Source organism: Limulus polyphemus, unplaced genomic scaffold (assembly GCF_000517525.1).
Source record: "Limulus polyphemus unplaced genomic scaffold, Limulus_polyphemus-2.1.2 Scaffold239, whole genome shotgun sequence".
Classification (NCBI taxonomy): Eukaryota; Metazoa; Arthropoda; class Merostomata; order Xiphosura; family Limulidae; genus Limulus; species Limulus polyphemus.
Window position 1 is genome coordinate 373,482 of NW_013665849.1, and position 20,602 is coordinate 394,083.

The 20,602-nt window shown below is 32.6% G+C and overlaps 2 protein-coding genes across 2 annotated transcripts in view; one reads left to right on the forward strand and one right to left on the reverse strand.

The window, feature by feature from the left end:
* LOC106478665 (cysteine-rich protein 1-like) overlaps nucleotides 1-5,769 on the forward strand; it is an 18,272-nt gene extending 12,503 nt beyond the window's left edge. The window contains exons 3-4 of the mRNA XM_013939220.2: nucleotides 3,423-3,480; nucleotides 4,836-5,769. Coding sequence (XP_013794674.1) covers nucleotides 3,423-3,480; nucleotides 4,836-4,876 — 99 coding nt within the window. The 3' untranslated portion in view covers nucleotides 4,877-5,769. The remainder of the gene's footprint in view (nucleotides 1-3,422; nucleotides 3,481-4,835) is intronic.
* A 7,800-nt stretch (nucleotides 5,770-13,569) lies between these two features.
* The window catches only part of LOC106478667, a 13,352-nt gene continuing 6,319 nt past the window's right edge, over nucleotides 13,570-20,602 (reverse strand). Inside the window, exons 2-3 of the mRNA XM_013939221.2 lie at nucleotides 17,063-17,221; nucleotides 13,570-16,159 (exon numbers count right to left, since the gene is read on the reverse strand). Of these exons, the coding sequence (XP_013794675.1) occupies nucleotides 15,930-16,159; nucleotides 17,063-17,221 (389 nt within the window). The 3' untranslated portion in view covers nucleotides 13,570-15,929. The remainder of the gene's footprint in view (nucleotides 16,160-17,062; nucleotides 17,222-20,602) is intronic.

Genomic DNA, 20,602 nt, shown 5'->3' on the forward strand with positions numbered 1-20,602 from the left:
AGACGTAACAATATATTCAGTGGTACATGTAAAGGATTGTCTTGTGTTAAAAGTCGCGTTGTATCCTCGTATATGTGTGGTGCTGTTTATATGTGAAAAGTTAACACACCTGTTCCGTTTACTTGTGTGAGTGCCTGAGGTATCATTTTGTTTTAGTTTAAGGTTAGTGTGCACCAGGATTTCTTTTAGGTTTTTGTATCTGTAAGAAATAATGGGGGTGGGTTCTTGAAAAGAGATTTAGTGGTAGGGTATTCAGTAAGTATTGTGTGATTATTTAGTGTGATACCTTTGATCTTCTTGTTGATCTGATGGTATGTTAGCCCAAGTGGAATACGGTCTGTGTGTTTTTTCTTGGTCGGGTTAAGTGTTTGCTCCTGGGTATATGAGCTAGCTTTGGTAACTGCATCGTCGATAATAGAATCAGGGTAGTGTCTTTTAAAAAAGAAAGTTTTCTTGTCTTTGGGTTTTGATTTATAATCATTATCATCACTACGTAACTTGCGTAATCGTAGAAATTGTGAGTAAGGTATTGACTTTTTGTTGCTGAATGGGTGGGAAGATTCGGAATGTAGGTACGTGTGTGAATGTGTTTCTTTGTAACGAATACTAGTGGTCAGATGGTCGTCTGATATGTATATGTTAATGTCAAAAAGGGGAGTCTTGAGCCGAATATTTCCCAAGTAAATTCTAAAGAAAGGTTTCTAAATTTAATTTTGGCATGCATGCAATCACTACCGTGGTATTCCACTTGTGCTAACATACCATCAGACCAACAGGATCAAAGTTATCATACTAAACAATCACACAATACTTACTGAAGATCCTACAACTAAAGTTATAATTGTCCTATACTGAAAATGTATTTCTGATAGATACTTACCTCCTCTCACATAATTAGCTATTCTCGTTTAGTGCTTCTCTCAAAATGCAAAAAAAAAAATGTTTTATGCATGCCACAATACTTTTGCCTCCCCTCCATAGGAAATGACTCATTCCAATGTGTCTTTCATACAAATCATCATGCACAACCCTCCACCAATGATAATACCACACAGTCTCGTTACGAATGTGACTCCCTCTATTCAATTCTACCAAATTATCATTTCGAGTTTTGGTAGAAAATGGAAGCACTGGTTTTCAGTTGGGAGGAAGGGTGGGAAGTTTGAGAGGAGGGAAGTACCTACCGGAAATACATTTTCAGTATAGGAAAACTATAACTTCCGAGACGGTACATTACCTCCTCTCACATAATTAGCTAGAATCCCACATTGAATAGGTGGAGGGGATTGGTGCGAGGGAAGAAAAGCAGCATCCTTCAAAAACATCAGAAGAACATACCTTGAGACTAGAGAGTCAGATTCGAAGATCTGATGTGGGAGACCGCACTACTTCTGAGTCAGGTATACTATTCGCCCATCTGAGAAAAGTGTCGTATATTTGTGCAGAAGACAGAGGAGCAAATCCAGGTGTAGAGTGGCTAGGGCACGACAGATCCTACTCGGCAAGTCAACTACATCTAAAACCCATACCGTTGGGAACCGACATCCACGCGGGGGTAGGAAGAGGATCATGCAGTCTTCATTTCAAGTTCAAAAGCGGGGGGATCTCGCCCCCCCCCGACTCGAGAACAGGGCGCATGTTAAGAATAGAAAATGATATATCGAACAGGGAACCATAGAGAAATAGACTCCCTAAACATCGAAACTGACCGAAACCAATCCAGGTGCAATAACGTATCCGAAACTCTTTTCAAAGACCCCTCCCCCAATTATTTCTTACAGGCATGACAAAAACTTAAAAGAAATCCTGGTGCACAGTAACTTTAAAATAAAACAAAATGATACCTCAGGCACTCACACATGTAAACGAAATAGGTGTGTTACCTGTCCACATATAAACAGCACCACACATATACGAGAATAAAACACAACTTTTAACATAAGACAATCCTTTACATGTACCGCTGAATGTATCATTTACTGCATAATTTGCAAAAAATCAATAGTTTATACATTGTACAAACAGGCCGCCGACTCGGCGATCGAGCACGAGAACGTCTAAACCAAATGAAAATGAGGAACCAAGATACAATTATAGGCAAACGTTTCACCATCAACGAACATACAATTGAGGACTTTTCGATTCTTGGTCTTATTGGCGTTCCAACATACATTCACAAAAGTGAAAGACTGGAAAGGAGATTAATCTACAGTCTGGGGAGCCTACAACCATCTGGTTTAAATGAACGTTTTGCTTTTCAATAGATTCTCATTTTTCCATTTTTGTTTCCGTTTTAATGTGTTTTATGTTTTCCTCACTTATAATATTTATGTATAAGATATTAATTTGCAAAGAAATTTCACGCTCCACGTTCTTCCTCTTCATCGGGATTCAGCTTTAACCATTTCCTCCCTCTCACCGTTCATCATTATCATCGTCATCGACGTTTGGTCCTTGTTTTGTACCAGGGAGGGTCAGGTTTCGCGTCGACCTCTTTCTCAACGTTGAAAATGCTACGCACTCAATTTTTATATTATGCGCATGCGCCTTTTGTTGTAAGCTGTACGACCTGACGAAGATAATAGCTCGAAACGTCATCCTCTTCAAATAATAATATAAAAATAACAAAAATTGGCGATTGTTTAAGCTATTCTTCAATTTTCTACCAATATTAGGTGTCAAAATCATACATTAGAAATGTCCCGTTTTGTGTTGTTTATAAAACATGTCCTAAAAACCGAGAAACTTCGAAATGCAAGAGTTAGCATTTTATGCGAGATCTGCTTTAAACTATTAAAGTAAAACCTGATTTTAGTGAAAAATAAGTAAATGACATTTTAGTACGTCCTTTAATCGTAAAATTTCCTGGGAGAGTAACTGTAAAATTGTTTAAGTTAATTTTAAATGTTTTCGTATAAATCGATTTTCAACAGATATTCCATTTAACACTAGGTTAATTTTCTTACACTGTAAGAAAACTACAAGAACACCTTATCTTCCAGGTGTGGCAACAAGAAGAATTTTTTGTTCGACTAAGATTCACTGTTTGGTCACTTTCTCAAAGAATATGTGCGAAAGGCTAAATAAATAAGTTATAACTGCTACAAGAGTTTTGTAGTTACTTATTAATATTCAATATTATTATCTAATATAAAGAACTCTTGTTATTTTTCACCACTAGTACTGTTTGTTTCTACTTATGTTGGTTTTACAACAGTCTCTTAACTGTTAATTGATTTGTGTTTAGTTTTATAATGAGGTGTTTTAATTAATTGCTTATATTTCATACTTTTCACTTCGTGTTGTTGATTGTATAGTCGTATCTAATATATGTTCGTGTACTACATCTAGCATTGTTTACAAACATAGTAACCCCTTTGAAAATGTACTAATGTAACTTTCTTTTCTCAACTATTTTACAGCACGAAGGAAAGCCTTATTGCAGTAATCCTTGTTACAGCGCTCTCTTTGGACCAGGAGGTAATTATTATCATTATTTTATTATTAACATAGAAATAGAAAAAAATGCTGAGCATATTTTTATAGATTTTGTTTATTAGGTTAAGAATAAGAAATACGTTACTGGTTGACACTTAACTCAAATATCTAACATAAACAGTTTTTTGTATTCAATACATTAAACATTTATAGCAAGTATTTTTGTTGTACTGTATAAGATATTGTAGGTAATTATGCATACTTTTAAGAATAGTAGTTTGGAGAAGACAATAAAACATTGCAAAAGCTACAAAATGGAAGTCGTATGTTGTATCTTGGTTCTTCTTAAAGAAACCCGAATTAGCACTCAACACGTATAAAATATAAAAAAGTAAATACAGGCGTAGATCAGATAGCACAATACGCCCTGTTCCATAGATAAATTAATACGAAACGCCTTGCTTTAATACTTACCACTACCTGACATTAAAGGAAATCGGGGAAAATCCGAGTTTCGTATTTTCGTTTATTGTTTAACTTCATTGGTTTTTAGTTGTTTCTCACGTGTTTTAATTATATAGATGTAGATCACATAGACTGCAAGAAAGAGGCTTGCAACTTGTTGGTTTCTTTAGAATTTCGCGCAAAGCTACTCGAGGGCTATCTGCTCTAGCCGTCCCTAATTTAGCAATGAAAAACTAGAGGGAAGGCAGCTAGTCACCACCATCCACCGCCAACTCTTGGGCTACACGTTTACCAACGAATAGTGAGATTGACCATCACGTTATAACACCCCCACGTGTTCGATGATGGGGATTCGAACCCACGATCTACAGATTGCGGATAGAGTGCCCTAACCACCAAGCCATGTAATAAATATAAACATCCTCAGAATTTAATGTATCTTCTGCCATCTGCTGGCATTTTATAAAATAAATATTTTAACAGTGATGAAAAATCATAGTTCATAAGTTATGAAAATTCAAAGCTCGTTTTTTAAATTTAGTGTTCCCAAGTTTTATCATAGTGGTTTAGCTACCATATATGTGAAAAACTTAAGTTAGTTTGTTTTAACTTTTTAAGGCATCTGGTCCTAAAGAAAGATCAAGAAGTGAAGTACGAACGTGAATATATAAATTCATTAGAGTTAACAAGTGAAAATAATTGTTATTCATTTCTTTCTAGTGTCAGTGCTTATAATTTTCCCTACGATTAGCTTTGTAATGTTCTTCTTACTTCATGAGGTTAACTTAAAACACTGTTGAATTTGATGGATAGTTCAGAGTAATCTCATGTTAATATCCGAGTTAATGGTAATAAGAGCTAACAATGTTTACCGAAATGTTTCGATACGTACATACATTTTATGGAGTATTTTACATGTTTTCTGTCCACAGGTTACGGAAGAGGTTCAACTCAGAGTTATAAGTACAACTGAAACGTTTATGTATTTGGTCCTGAAAATTTCCAAAAGGCTGATAGTGTACTTCCAAAACACGGTTTTTTTCTCTCTAATTTTCTGTTTTTATTTTGTGATTGCAGAAGAACAAAGTGTACACCTTGAAGTCTCTTAGTATGAGAATAGTATAAAAAATTAGATTATCTTAAACATTAATTTGACATGTAATTTGTGGCTCTTTTTAATTTTAGGTTAGTGAACAAATTCATCAGACAACATTTGCAACGAAGATTACTGAGTCATTTTATTTAACTACTTCTTACTTTAGTCCATAGGCAAATTTTTTCTGAAGAAAAGAAAAGAAATATTTTCATATTATCTGAATGATTTCTAGCTGGGGGTGTGATTTTTATTTTAAAACGCTTGATTTTTAAATGAAAACAGTTTTAAGATGGTCTCACTCTTATTTTGCATCCTCTCCAAGAGCTCTAACTGTCAAACAATTGAAAGTGGTACTTACAAAGGTTCACTTTGTTTTCCGTTTCTGCAAACGTTTTACAAAAATACGTCAAAAACCTCATTAAGTTACGTCATTTTACAATGGTCGAAATAACTAGTTACTTTATTAAATATTTTGTAAAATAGTGTAAAACAATTATTTACAATGATATATTTTATAATTGCACTTTTAAGAAATGTTCAGCTGGTATTAAAGTACTTCCTTCATAAATTATGGTAATACAACGTGTTGTTTACTCTTGCACAATGCTAAGATCAACAATAACTAATCTTATTCGTTTAATCCTGTGTATCATCATTGAAATGTAATAATGCGTGTTTAGCAGTTCTGTATAAAATGTGTTAATAAATATGTACACTGAAATGCAAGCATGACGAAATAAAGAGCATCTAAATAGGAACTACACTGAAAATGGTATAGATCGAATTCTTTCTCAGTTTCCTCAATAAGTCTCAGCGTCGTAGTCGGGGGGAAGGGGATCCGGCCCCCTGAAAAATCTAGGCATATTGATCACATTATTTTTCAGCTTTTATATATATAATAAACTCGTTTTGTATCCTTTAATAAAAAATAAAACTTCTATAAACACTATTACATTGGAATTGATTTGTTTTAATGACCATTTTATTAAAAATTTAGATCAATTTCAGCTTTTTTGAATTTATTGCCCCCCTCCCCCCTGAGTGGAAACCTGGCTACGCCACTGATCAGTCTTTGTTGGTATTTCTATTCAATTAGTCATTGCTTCGAATAACTCGGCGCCCTCTGTCCCACTACAATCGATTTGCAGTCGGAGATTTGCGGAATATAGTAACTGGATAATTCGGATTAGCCCTCGGGAAATACACATTCAATGCACAAGATTTTCATTGAGTTTTCAGTAAGAACTAGATAGATGTCGCAAGGTTATATTTTGTCTAAGTTACAAAATATGGGTGTCAAATGCTTTTTGTGCTTTGATTTTGCCGATTGTTTAGTACAAATATTTTAGACATAATTATAGCTTAAACATAAACAAATGGTAAAATTTGCCCAAATAATACGTTAGAGGATTTCTTACCTTTTGATAAATTCGTTAGATAATGTAAATGTTGTAAATTAAGTACATAATAATAACATCAGAGCTACCAATACTCACGCATCTGGGACTAGTCTCACGCATTAGTAAAAAAAAATAATAGCCAAAATTCACCAAAATTACTTAGAAACAGCCAGAAAAATAATTTTACCTGATACTTTTATTTGATCACTGAGATAAATGTACTAAAATTTTATGTTACAATTTTAAATAATCCAGGGTGTAAGGATTCTCGCCAAAGTTGATCACCTTGGGACTTTTTGTCGAACCTATAGCGCCACCTTTTGACATGGATCCTTTTTATTTTTATATAATAATTTTTAAAAACTAAACGGTATCTAATTTCACGTTATAAATGATATGTTTTTAGGACTTTTTACCTAATTTATAACTTTAGGGGCTGAGCATTTTACAATAGTATTTTACAGTTTTAACAGGTATATGTGTATATTAATGTCTAGTACATGTAGGTCAGTATAGTGTCTCATTATATATAGCAGGGCTTTTAGGCAGTCTCAATGTACACAGTGTGTCGAATAACATCAAACTAAATATAAAAAAAAATGAAACTAACTTTCTTATAACTACCAAGACAGAATAGCAATGTTTCAAAAGTCTATATTTATAGTTATCGAACTATATCTGAAATCATTATTCAAGAACATTTTACATATTTTTTAATTGCTAGTGACGACAATAGCTCGTCTTGTTCTAAAGTTAGTTTGAATACATGTTTATGACTGTTTTTATCTTAATGTTTTCTCGATTGTGACGAATAATTCACGCATGGAATACGAAATTAACGGAGATTTGATTTTTGAGTAATCGTTAAACATTAAACAAGATAATACCAGACAACACACCAAAGCATTATTTCATTTCTTTTAAGAGAAGACTCTTAAAAATGCTGAGAATATGATATGAATTTGAATTTAATAAGCACATATTCCGAATATTTGTTCGAAAATTTGTAAACTTATAAATATATTCAGTGGTAAAAACCACAACAGTAAACAATAACCTCCGTATATACATATATATTGTGATTCAAAAACGTATAAAAAAAATTGTGTAAAATTGTGGCAAATGTCTCATCTCATAGAGGCTGATACGCAGATCAATCATGTTTTGTGTTGAAAATACACATTTATGTGATCGAAAATAATAGTTTACATTATGTCATTAATAGAAGATTAGAGCAAGATATGTAGAAAAAAAAAGACCATACCTTGCATGGATACTTACTTCCTATGTGGAATCTCTTCCTCTTAAACCTCCAAATAGCAAGTATGCGGATTTATAACGATAAAAAACGACGTTTGATACCCATGTTGGGCAGAACAAAGACAGCCAATTTTATAGCTTTGTGCTTAACTACCAACAAACAAAGAAACAATCCCCTTAAGGAGCTGGTGCAGTAAATCAGTTTACCGACCAGGCCAAAAAGAAGATTAGAAAACAAATTAAATTGGTAAGAACAGTAAAGATTCACAATGGAGAGAAAGCAACATAGTCTTTATCATCTACGAAATAAACATACTAGCATGCATTAATCAATGAAATAAAAATAGGCATTCATAAACCAATATATGCAGTTAATAAACTTCTGTAATGAGCTACCCTAATAAACAGATTATTAACAATAATAGCCAAGTTACCTGAACATGCTCAAAACTAAACTTGTGTTCCGACAATAAACAAAGGAAGCGTTGTTTATAACTCAAGTTACAGGTACTCGCATCAATTCCAATTGTTGGATATTGCTTAAGTTTCAATACCCTGAGCACCATCTAGGGAGTTCGACCCCACTCACACCAACCTGCATATGAGAGCCTAGGTTACTCCAATTCTATTGTTGTAATATTTAGTCTATTAAAAGGATAACAGCAATAATTAAATTAATTGAGCTTCTCGTTAGAAACGCTTTTATTTTGAGCATTTACACTTTCCGCCATTTGTAAATAGTTGTTTGTTAATGAACGAAATCATCCATAGGAAACAAGAGAAAAACGTAAGTAAACTAGCATGTTGGATCTATCAAGTAACTTTATACAAAAATATACGGAAATGAGTAGTATTCCTTGAACATGACTACAGATGAAGAAGGTTAAGAAAGTCTCACCATGCTATAACATCCTAAGGTGTACTTAAAAACGATAGATAAGTTATTAGGCCACAATAACGGGTGTTACGATAAGATTTGTAGGCTCAAAGAATTGTCCATCAAATTAGCCAGTTGTTAAAATAAGAGTATTGGGTATTAAGAGACGAAGTTTTAGTTGTGTATGGTGTGAGGATTTCTTTTCTACATATAGTTCTGAATGCGTTGGTTTCCTATAAAAACAAGAGTCAAATCTAGTTAATTCCCTAATAACGTTAATATTATAAAATTGACAGAGACGTTTTTTCAACCTCATTGGTGAAGTGGATGTTGTTGGTATAGGTAAAAATTCACCGGAATTTTAATTACTTAAAAAAATTTCACTGTGAAGCTGATCACAAAATTATATCTAATCACCAGGAAGATTTTCGTCTCTTAATACCCAATACTCAGGGGGATCCTAGACCCTTAAATTTATAATTCAAAATGCACTTGACCTATGTACCCTTAACAATGTAAAAAGTGAATAAAGGAGAATATATGAGGTTTTCGTTCATTAAAATTGTTATCCCTACAAAATGTCCAAAAACGCTAGTGAAACTAAAATAAAGAAGTTACGAGATATTCAAACTAACAAGAAACCAAGAGACAAGAAGCAAAACTTTATCACAACTACTATCTCTTTTATTAATATGTCAGCGACAACCTTGCCAGAATACGGAAACGCCTCATAAAAAATTACAACATTGACATGAACTCGTTTATCATACAAAAACCAGAAATAAAAGTAAAAAACGTTTTTAGAAGAAATTATCCCAAACAAAGGAACACCAAAGGAATATTGTATGAAATAAAATGCGACACTTGTGAACGATTTTATTTAAGTGAAATTGAAAGACAAACGAACGCCAGAATCAAAGAAAACTTTAAAGGACCTTCCTATGTTTTCAAATATTTAAAAGAAACCGAACACACCTTATGTGAAAACAACATTAAAATCCCACAACGTGAAACTGATATAAACCGAAGAAAAGTAAAAGCTATATTGATCAAAAAATTAAAACATTTTTTGAATAAATATTTCGGGACTCATATCTTTTGCTGCTATTTATATACCATACAACTTCATTCTAAATATTTTGTTTTCATGGCTTTTTTTATTTGTATATTTATTGCAAGAAATTATTGCCACCTATGTAAAATACTTATAACTCAACACGTGCACTGCCAAGAATAGCAGTTACAGTTTGAATTTGTAATTCTTGTTAATCATACACTACCAGAAGATGGCCCATTCCTAAGGGCAGTTTTAAGTAGTTAGAAATATTTCACTGTAAAGCTTATCACAATATTGAGTGAGTACTGAGTCAAGCTTTAGAATATGTGTGAGTGTTAAGTACACTTCAAAGCTAGGTACATCTGATACAGCGAAGTAAAGAAACCTGTTCTAAAATGCTGAGAAACTAAATGACTAACGATGTGCTCATATATTATGCTATAGTTATAGGTTAGTTTAGTGGAGAACCTGAATAACTAAAGATGTGCTCATATATTATGTTATAGGTTAATTTAGTCAAAAAAATGAATAACTAAAGATGTGCTCACATACTAGGTCATACTCAGGTTAGTTTAGTCGAGAAACTGAATGATTAAAGATGTGCTCACATATTATGCTATAGTTATAGGTTAGTTTAGTCGAGAAACTGAATAACTAAAGATGTGCTCACATACTAGGTCATACTCAGGTTAGTTTAGTCGAGAAACTGAATGATTAAAGATGTGCTCATATATTATGCTACAGTTATAGGTTAGTTTAGTCGAGAAACTGAATAACTAAAGATGTGCTCACATATTATGCTATAGTTATAGGTTAGTTTAGTCGAGAAACTGAATAACTAAAGATGTGCTCATATATTATGCTACAGTTATAGGTTAGTTTAGTCGAGAAACTGAATAACTAAAGATGTGCTCACATATTAGGTCCTACTCGGGTTAGTTTAGTCGAGAAACTGAATGACTAAAGATGTGCTCGTATACTATGTTGTAGGTTAGTTTATTGCAGTGCCTCCCAAATTGCCCTGGCATGGCCAGTTGGTTAGGGCCCTCTACTCGCAATCTGAGGTCCGCGGGTTCGAATCCCCGTCCCACCAAATATGCTCGCCCTTTCAGCCGGGGGCGTTATAATGTGACGGTGAATCCCACTATTCGTTGATAAAAGAGTATCTAAACAGTTGGCTGTGGGCGATGCTGACTAGCTGTATTCCCTCTAGTCTATCACTGTTAAATTGGGGACGGCTAGCACAGATAGACCTGTGTAGCTTTGCGCGAAATTCAAATTAAACCAAGCTTCCCAAACTGTATGCCATGGACATTGGAAGGGTCTCAGGTGTGCCGCGGAATTTTTGCAATTATTAAGTAATTTTATTTAGTAATGTAAATTTAATACATTTTAATATTTAAAATTTGATTCATTTTCTCCTTATTACACAGTATAACAGTAATTTCTGCCTGTCTTAGTCGGGGGTGGGGGTGCCAACAGTCCTGCCATACGGACTTATTTACATGTGCCGCAAAGAGTTTGGACATTAAAAGTGTGCCGCGAGCTGAAAAAGTTTGGGACGCATTAGTTTAGTCTATGGTTTGTGTTTTCTAATTTAGCAGTGTAAGAGTAGAGGGAAGGCAGCTAGTCATCACCACCCACCGCCAACTCTTGGGCTACTCTTTTACCAACGAATAGTGGGATTGACCGTCACATTATAACGCCCCTACGGTTGAAAGGGCAAACATGTTTGATGGAACGGGGACTCGAACCCGCGACCCTCAGATTGCGAGTCGAGTGAGATAACCACCTGGTCATGCCGGGCCATTTAGTATATGGAACCGATATATCGCAATGTCATCCTTATCAATGGTTCCTTAAGCATTTTAAATTTTTATATTACATATATTCCCTTTCTATTTCCGTTTTCAAATGCTTAGAAACTAACATAAAATTACGTACACATATTCGAATTCTGCGTAACAAACTGGTTTGTTAGAAGTTGTTGTTGTTTGTAGGTATGCACAAAGCTACACAATGGGCTATATGTTCTCTTCCCACCACAGGTATCGAAACCCAGTTTCTAACGTTGTAAGTCCGCAGACATACCGCAGTGCCACTGGGGGGCGTTTGTTTGAAGAGATATTGATAGATAATAAAACGAAACAAAATAAGTTCTCCTCACACAAAGTTTCACGAGATATAGAACTCTGAATGAGTTTGGTATGCTATACGTTTTTGGCATTTACTATGTAGAAAACTAAAATTCCAGGTTGTCAACTGTTTTGAATGGATCCTTATGCATGGGCGGGATTTGGGACCAAACTTTTTATGGCGGGTTGGCAAAAAAGTCTCACTTAATTATTGTGAACGTCGCTTGTACACTGTATCCAACAGCAAAAGAAAAAGGGAGGCAACTACTCCCCCTTGCTCCACGTGTAATCCTTCATAGGTTCTTGTGAATTTACGTAAAATGTATCCTTAGTACACTGGACTAGTAAAGGTGAAACATAGGAAATGGATACCTAACGATTTTGTGCTAAATATATACGTCATAATTTTTTATCCAAGTATTGCACATTACATTTATGCATAACACAAGATAGTCAGTTACTTAGTTTTTGCACAACAAATTACGTTATTTCTTCTGAAAGCAGAGTGACGCATCATTTCCATGTGTTTTGCGATTTACAGAATTCAAAGATTTCTCCATGAGACTAGAATATAATTTTCCAAAGTAAACTGTATTTCATGTACTAAAATAAAAGGATTAAGATAACCACATACATACTCCTCACAATTCAAAAATTTGTTTGATTGCCGTTTGAACTTCTAAGTTACCATATAAGCCAATATATCCTTAATAATATTCATATTGGGGCTTTGTACAGGCCAGTCTATGGTTGCGAGTGTTCCATTGGTTTCTCTTACAATCCAGGTATCATTTCACCATGTTTGTTGCCTGTTTAGGATCACTGGTCTGCTAGAAGATGAATCCCAAACCAACAAGTCTTGTTCCTGAGGAAATAACAAATGACATGATGGATAAGAATCTGGTGGTTGAAGTTATTAGCAGTCAGGATGCCACCAATTTGTTTAAAGTCTGGTGCTCATTCCAGCCTTTTGGTTTGGATATCTCTCCTAAACAGTAGTTTTTAAGCAGCTACATCCAATAAGGACATCTCGTGCTAATGTGTATCTTACTGCTCTGAGGGCAGCTTTCACACTTGTACTTACAGCTAGGTCATTGATAAGATACATACTAAACTGTCGTGTATCACGTAAATATCAAAACCCTGAGTTTACTTAACACCATTGTTTTGACTGCTTTTATTATCAACAGTAGTATTTCCAAGTGTTTTCTTCATAGTTACCATAGAGCTCCTACTGATATATGAAATTTCGACTCAATTAGAATAGTCAAAACTTTGATTTCTACACTTCTTTTTCTTTTTTCTTTTTTTTTTGGTATATGCTGCTGGAAATATTGTGACTACCTATATTTTTTACAGACATTATCCTGGTGAGGCACTGTCTGATTATTTGAATGGCGGCCAATCACATTGTAAATTGTCAACACGTGTCTGCATTCTAGTGCAGTTCATTTCATATAATAGTGATAAAGCAAACCCTAATATTTACATTTCATACCAATTGTATTTACTTTTACGATAATCATTTCCAATACTGTATACATACAAAGACAAATAACCCATTAATAATTTTCCTCTGCATATTTTGAAGTGCTTTAAAAACAGCAAAGTATTCGGATTTGTTGTTGCAAGTAACAATTGTCTCAACATAATCAGTGCATAATATTTGTACTTGGATACTTTTATACATTAATGTCTATGAAAATTACAAACTTTTTTTTTAGTTTTTAGATCAGCCAATAAATTTATCATACAGACTTTGTTTAAGACTGAAGGAAAAAATACACGAGACGATGTTTCATTTCCAGATTAAAATAAAATAATTGTTTCTTCACTAAAGCTATTTTTCAGATACTTTATTGATTTTGCATCCGTGTCGAGAAAAAAAAAGTTTTTTGATATCAACTACTCAGCAATCGAAAGTAATGCATACAGAAATCCACCTCGTATCTGTCTCTGAAAATGGTTTGTAACAGTACATACATCAAAAAACCTGATTAGATTGCACCAGCATTTCCTAAGCTAACTTTTCATCATTGATTTATTTTCATAAATATTTTTGGAAAAACTGTATGCATTAATATCTATGAAAATTGGGCCCTTCAAATATTGTCTTTTTCCTAATGTTTAATAATCAGAATATGTTGTCTACTCTGACAGATTAGTAGGTCAACACCAACAGTACTATCAGTCTAGTTATTTTGTTTGTTCAATTGTTCTTACCTGGTAAAATAAAAAAGTTTATTTTCTAGTAAATCACTAAACATTAAAAGTAAAAAAAAAACTAGTATGAATCAATAGTTTAAAAATAAGTACAAGTTAGTTTCATTGAACAGGTTCGATTTACCCTTTCAGGGTAACATGCTAAGAAGAAAAAAGATTATAATTAGTAAAGTATTGGATTTCTAACAAACTAGTTTTTTTTCATAAACTAGTGCGATTAAATTAATGATTTCGGTAAATTATTATAACAAATAAAGTAACACAAGTTTTTTCATAATAAAATATACTAATTTTAACGTCAGATTTCACTTTCACCAGTATCAATGGGTAGGGGTTTAGAAATCTGAAATGAACTACTATCCTAGGATAAATTTTATCAATTCTGTTATAGTTTAAACGAGATTTATTCCTTAATATTTTTTAATAGGAAAAAAATAAATAAATGTTAAACTTCCAATTTGTACCAATAATAACTGATTAATTTCAATAAAACAAGTTATTACGTTTTAAATCACTATTTTAGGTTAATATATACGTTTCAAATATAAAATTCTATAATCTACCTTCAAGAATTCCACAGTATATAGCTTCTACACTATTCAAATGTTTTAGTTTTAATTCAAACAACTTAGCCTAAGGCAGTGAGGCATAATGGTATTAATAGAGAAGAAATATTATTTTGACGTGATTTTCGCACTATCACTAAGTGATCGTAACAACTTCATGTTAAACATTAAAATCGTAACAGTCCATGAAGTTGTAACAAACCACTTAGTTGTTGAACATACTCTACTACAATAATGGTAGAAGTCTTCAGAAGGTAGGTCCAAAGCCACGAGAACCTGATCAGTAACTGGATCACAGATGCAGTAATAGCTACACTCTTAGAGAAGCATTAGCGGTGTAGCGAAAAAAAAATAATGTAGAACGAATAACAACGGTTATGACAATGTTCGTGATTTTTACATTACAATATTATTATTGCTGTATCTAAACAGAATGTTAACCTGATTTATCTTATATCGTGTAGTCTCATATTGACCATTCTGTTTTCAAAAATTATTTTTAGGAATTTGATTTCTCCGAGCTTATATTTAGAATGGTTCATTAAGACGTTTTATCCAAGAAAAATATCTTCATGAAAAATATGGAACACAGGAAAAAACATATACATATAAGCAAGCGACAAAATTCTTTACGGAATATGTCAGAAAAATAATATACATATAACTTAATTTGTATGCTTTATGAAAGAGGTATTGTTTTAATCAATTAGATAATTGAAAAATGTTTTAAATAGTGTACGTAACAGGGTGTATATTTGAATAAGTGTTTATTCAAATATGAACAGGAGTTTTTATTAGTATAATTTTGAGGGAAATTTCAACATAATCTTTAACGAAAAACCTTACTCTACTCCAGTATGATTTTTGATAGTAACGTTGAAGAGAGTATATAGCTTTAACAATGGCAATACAATATGCGTGTTCTAATTTCTTTTTTTAACAAAGTGCAATGCAAATCAAAATTATTTGTTAAAAAAGTAGACATTTTTAAATATCTGTGTGTCCCCAGAAAAAAAACAATGTACATAAGAATATTTTCTCAAAATGCTACCTTGGATAATTTGTTACATTTTACTTCTAGATTAGTGCTCGAAGTTTCCAAATATAATCTAAACTACGACGTAATTTGCCAATCTAATAGTACACTTAGATTTATGTTGTTGTTTTTCTATACTCAACAAAAGAAAACATTTTATTATATTTTATCATCAGTTGTTAACGTTTTACATTGAGTGTACGTTTGACGTCATCTTAAAATGTTTAATCTGATAATTATCAATTCTACTTATTCTACAATATGGTCTGAGTTTATTTTAGTCAGTTATTGAGTAACCGATCTATGTTTGTTCTCATGTGACTTTAAACTTTGAAGACGAGATATTAATAAATCATTCTTTTTTCAAGTTCTACACTTAAATGGTTAATAAACCAGTAAACTGCAATGCAAACGCAACGACAAAAAGAACACCTGGGGGAATCCAACTGAAAGTGGTACAGATGGCGCTGTTACATCGATCTGTCTCACAGTTGCAGTAATTGATCATCACTTGGAACGTTCCAGCCTTTTTATAGCAGCTACTTTCATGTCTTTTTTCAGCCTGTATCCATCCACAACTCCGAATGTACCGATAGTCATTATTAACTGAAAAAAAAGCAAATCGTGAAAAAAGAAGTTATCGCCTATTTTAAAAATGAAATTTTCTCTTACTTTTTCGGTTAGCAGGAATTATGAGCCAATAGTTTGATTTTTCACTGACTAAGACCAGTAATTATTTATGTAAAAGAAAAAAAAAGTTTCATATCATATTTCGAAGTTGTTTTTTTTTATATATATACGTTAATTTTTCGTGTAGCAATAAATATAAAAATGATAGCATAAACATTAAAAAAATAAATATCACAATCTGGTTACTTGTTTGTTGCTAAGCGCAAAGCTACGCAGTGGGCCATCTATGCTGTGCCCACTACAGTTATGGAACCGCGGTTTGTAGCGTTATAAGACTTCAGTATTACTACTGAGCCATTGGAAAAAAAAAAGGGGGGGGGAACACCAGACTCCGAAAACTAATAACTACTTGTGGAATTTCTTATAGTCGATAAATAATGCAATTGATTTTAAATCAAACACAAAAGAATAACTGTTTTCAATGAAACATTACGACTAAAGCTTGTACTACTTAAACGCCTTGCTAAACACTGTTTTGATTTATTTACAAAAACAAAACAAAAACGTAAATGCTACACTGTATTCTTTTTCTTTCCAATTAAAACCTAAGTGCTAGTTAATTTAATGTTTGATCATCATTTTTAATGGCATATGTATATCGTCAATTTTAATTTGAAATTAATAGTTCAATGTAATGGACGAATGTTGACTGAAAACACGTTCCTCAAAAAGGAAAAAATATATATCGAAGTTGTAAAGGACAAGCATTTATGAAAGTAAAGAATATCCTGGTGCTTCTTGGAATCGAAAAAAAAACAAAAGAGAGAAATCTTTAAAGACGTTGAAATGGTAACAATATAGAACTAGATTAAAACTTACCCTTCTGGACGATCTTCCTGCATAACGTAGCAGAAATATTAGGGAAATGAGGAAGGAAGCGTTGGTCACAGTCAGTAGGAGCCACTGTGTAATTGTCGAAAGGGTCGGCGCAATTAGGATCGTAGAGGGAATTACATTCCCAGCATTTAATGGCACCACCTGTAGGGATACTTGCTACATTAATTATTTTGCTGCGTTAAATGAGTTTGCCTTTGAGCAAATACTATTTGCTCTTGTTGTAAATACTTTTTTGCTTTCTGGTTATTTTACATATACTTCTCGACCTGTACATTATTTATAAAAATAGAATACTTTATTACATATCTCTTGTTGAATCATTGAATAGGCTTTATCAAACGAAATATACATGAAGATGCAAAAGTAACTACCCCAAATCCTTAGAAATAATATTTATTTTAAACTGTTAAACGTTGAAAACCAACGATCAAGACAAGTTAAAATGATTAGTAAATGAAATTTTAAGCATTGTCAGGAAATGAAATTATCTGTAAATATTATACTCTAATACTTTGGGGCAAGTTACTTTTGGCTCACCCTGTATAATATATTTAATCGTATTGAATAATAAGTCCTATACCATGATCTACTGAGTCTGCAGTCTTGAACTATACCAACTCTTATCAGCCAAACTAGATCAATCGTAGAGAATGTTATCCAAATTAGTTTTATATGCCTTTGTACTCGTTCATAGCAAAACAAATTTTGGAGCCATCTAACTTTACGACTAGATTTAGCACTCTGGTTTTGATTACTTTGAACTATAAATCAAGCATTTAAGTGTTTCGGAGATAAAGGAATTATTGTACTTGTAAATATTAATTTTGGGCTAAATAACATGTTTCTAATAACTGTAATTAATTAGTGTCTTTCGAATTAAACTTAATTACTCAGTCATTCAATGAATGAAACTGTAGAGTAACGTAACGATTTTTGCTAATTATATGATCAGCATGACCAATATACAACATAAACAAGCAAATATGTTTGTCATTTCAATAAAAAATGTTATTTTATGAAAAGTAACCACGTCTAGACAACGGTAATGATAAATTTTCCTAAAGATTATCTTGTGGAAATTTAAAAAAGAAAATATATTTCTTTGCATTAGAAGTCTCTATCTTAGATATTTAATTAATATTATTATTCTAACTCTTTTAATTATACCATTTAGTTATCATCTAATTTGAAATTGTTTCGGACTTTGTCGAATTGCTTATACCTTAGGACGTTCGATTATAAGAGAGGACTTCAGTGCATCTACTTATATCTCAGTGGTAGTTGTTTGTCAAAATCAGTTTAGGTCAAGATAAGTTATATAATATTCCTGTTTCTACATTAGGCATATAATTTTGTAATTTTTCTCCATAATTAAACTGATTTATTTTATACCTTTCGCACACAAGATTTGTCATCGATAAAAAAAAGCCTTACTGAGGAAATTTGTCTTGCATTCCTATATGTTTCTCTTTTCCCCTTTGACTATTATGTTGATTGTTACTACATGCTGGATAAAAATGTTTATATCTATATATATACGATTTAAACCTAAAAATAAACATTCCAGTGCTTAAAACATTAAACATTTAATTGTGTTTTCTCAAATGCTTCATATTACTACACTGCCCATATTAGATAAGTGAGGCTATTAGAATTTTGTCATGTAAAAGAAAGAAAAAAGAAAAATTATGTCTCAACAACACTGTAATAATCACAGAAGCATAATCGTCGTGTGTAGTAACTGAATCAAAAGAAATAATGTGAATGATTAAGGTTTAAAACTGCTATTTGGTTAACAATTTAATCCAATAAACATTTAGAAATTTCATTTGAATTTTTAAGATGTGTGGGCGTTGGTGCAACAAGTTCCTAGAGAATCGAACACATCCTTGACGAGAAGTCAATTGTGGCCAAAAACAAACGAGATGCATTTCTTCAATGGATCAACCAAATGGATTGTGTTTCTTTAGTGGATAATTTATCCTATGTGAGCTATGCTCTGAATAACACAGTTTATAACATACTTTAACCTCACTACATTTGTAAGTGATAGAGGCTAGTAGAATATTTGTGTTTGATAAATATGCATTGTTACGAAATAGCATTAAATATTTACGTGTAATTATGGCTATTCCTAGTCTATCATTACCTTGCTAGATGCAAAAGTGAGTCTTGCATAGCCATGCATAGTCAATGTATGTTTATATTAAATGTTTTTAGCTAAACTATATGTGTGAAATCATAATAGTAGAATATGCTCTAAAGACCAACTAGAAATGATAAATAACAATATTTAGAGAACAGACGAACTACCAAGTAGCATTCAATAAAAGCCCACTAGGAACTAATAAATGATATTCAACAAAAGCTTACTATACACTAGTAAATGATATTCAACAAAAGCCCACTAGGCATTAATAAGTGATATACCACAAAAGTCCACTAGACACTAAAAATAATATTCAACAAAGGCCCACTAGATACTAATAAATGATATTCAATAAAAGCCTACTAGATAATAATCAATTATATTCAACAAAAGCCCATTAGACACTAATAAATAATATTTAAAAAAACCATTAGACACCAATAACTAACATTCAACAAAGGCCCACTATACATAAGCATGTAACAGTCAACAAAGGTTTAGTAGAGACTAATATGTAATGTTCAAAAAAAGACCCAATGGACTCTATAAATAACATTAATCAAAGACCTAAAAGTAATTAATGACTGATGATCTGACCTTGCATGGCCTGATAGTTATTAGGACACTCGCCTCGCCATCTAAGGGTCGCTGGTTCAAATCACACTTCCCCAAACTGCTTACTTTTTCAGCCATGAGGGCGTTATAATGTAACAGTCAATCCCACTTTTCATTGATAAAGAGTAGCCCAATAGGTGGTGTTGACTAGCTGCCTTTTCTTTAGTTTATCACTTCAAAATTAGGGATGGCTAAGGCAAATAACCCTTAAGTAGCTCTGCGCGAAATTAATGACAAACAAATAACTGACAACCTAGCTATAAAAAGATCTACCTCAATGACCATGCACACAAAAAATAAAGCATACAAAATGACAATAGGTATGAATAAAAACTAGTTCATATAGTTAAGGACGTGATTTTAGTGTTGTTTTTTAGGTGTCAAACCCAATTAGTCTTCACTGCCAATCTTGCAACTGTTCAGACAATAATATACATAAGTGTGCACCTACCAATTAAGGTATAATGCATAACAATCTTAAGAATAATGTTATTTTATAACCTCTAAGGACACTGAATAGAAACTGCTTCATCAGGAAACACGACTTTGGCAGTCTGTTATTTTGGTATAATAGATAAAACCTACACGTCTGTTTTATAAATATACACAGGATGAAAAGTTTTAAATTAATGAAGTAATTCTCTCGTGTCATCATCTGTTTTGGATATATCTCAAAAAAAAAACTTTGAGTAACGGATGATAAAAAATGTATTTCTTAAGAAATGCCAGAACAGCTTTTCTTTTTTTTTTTTTTTTTT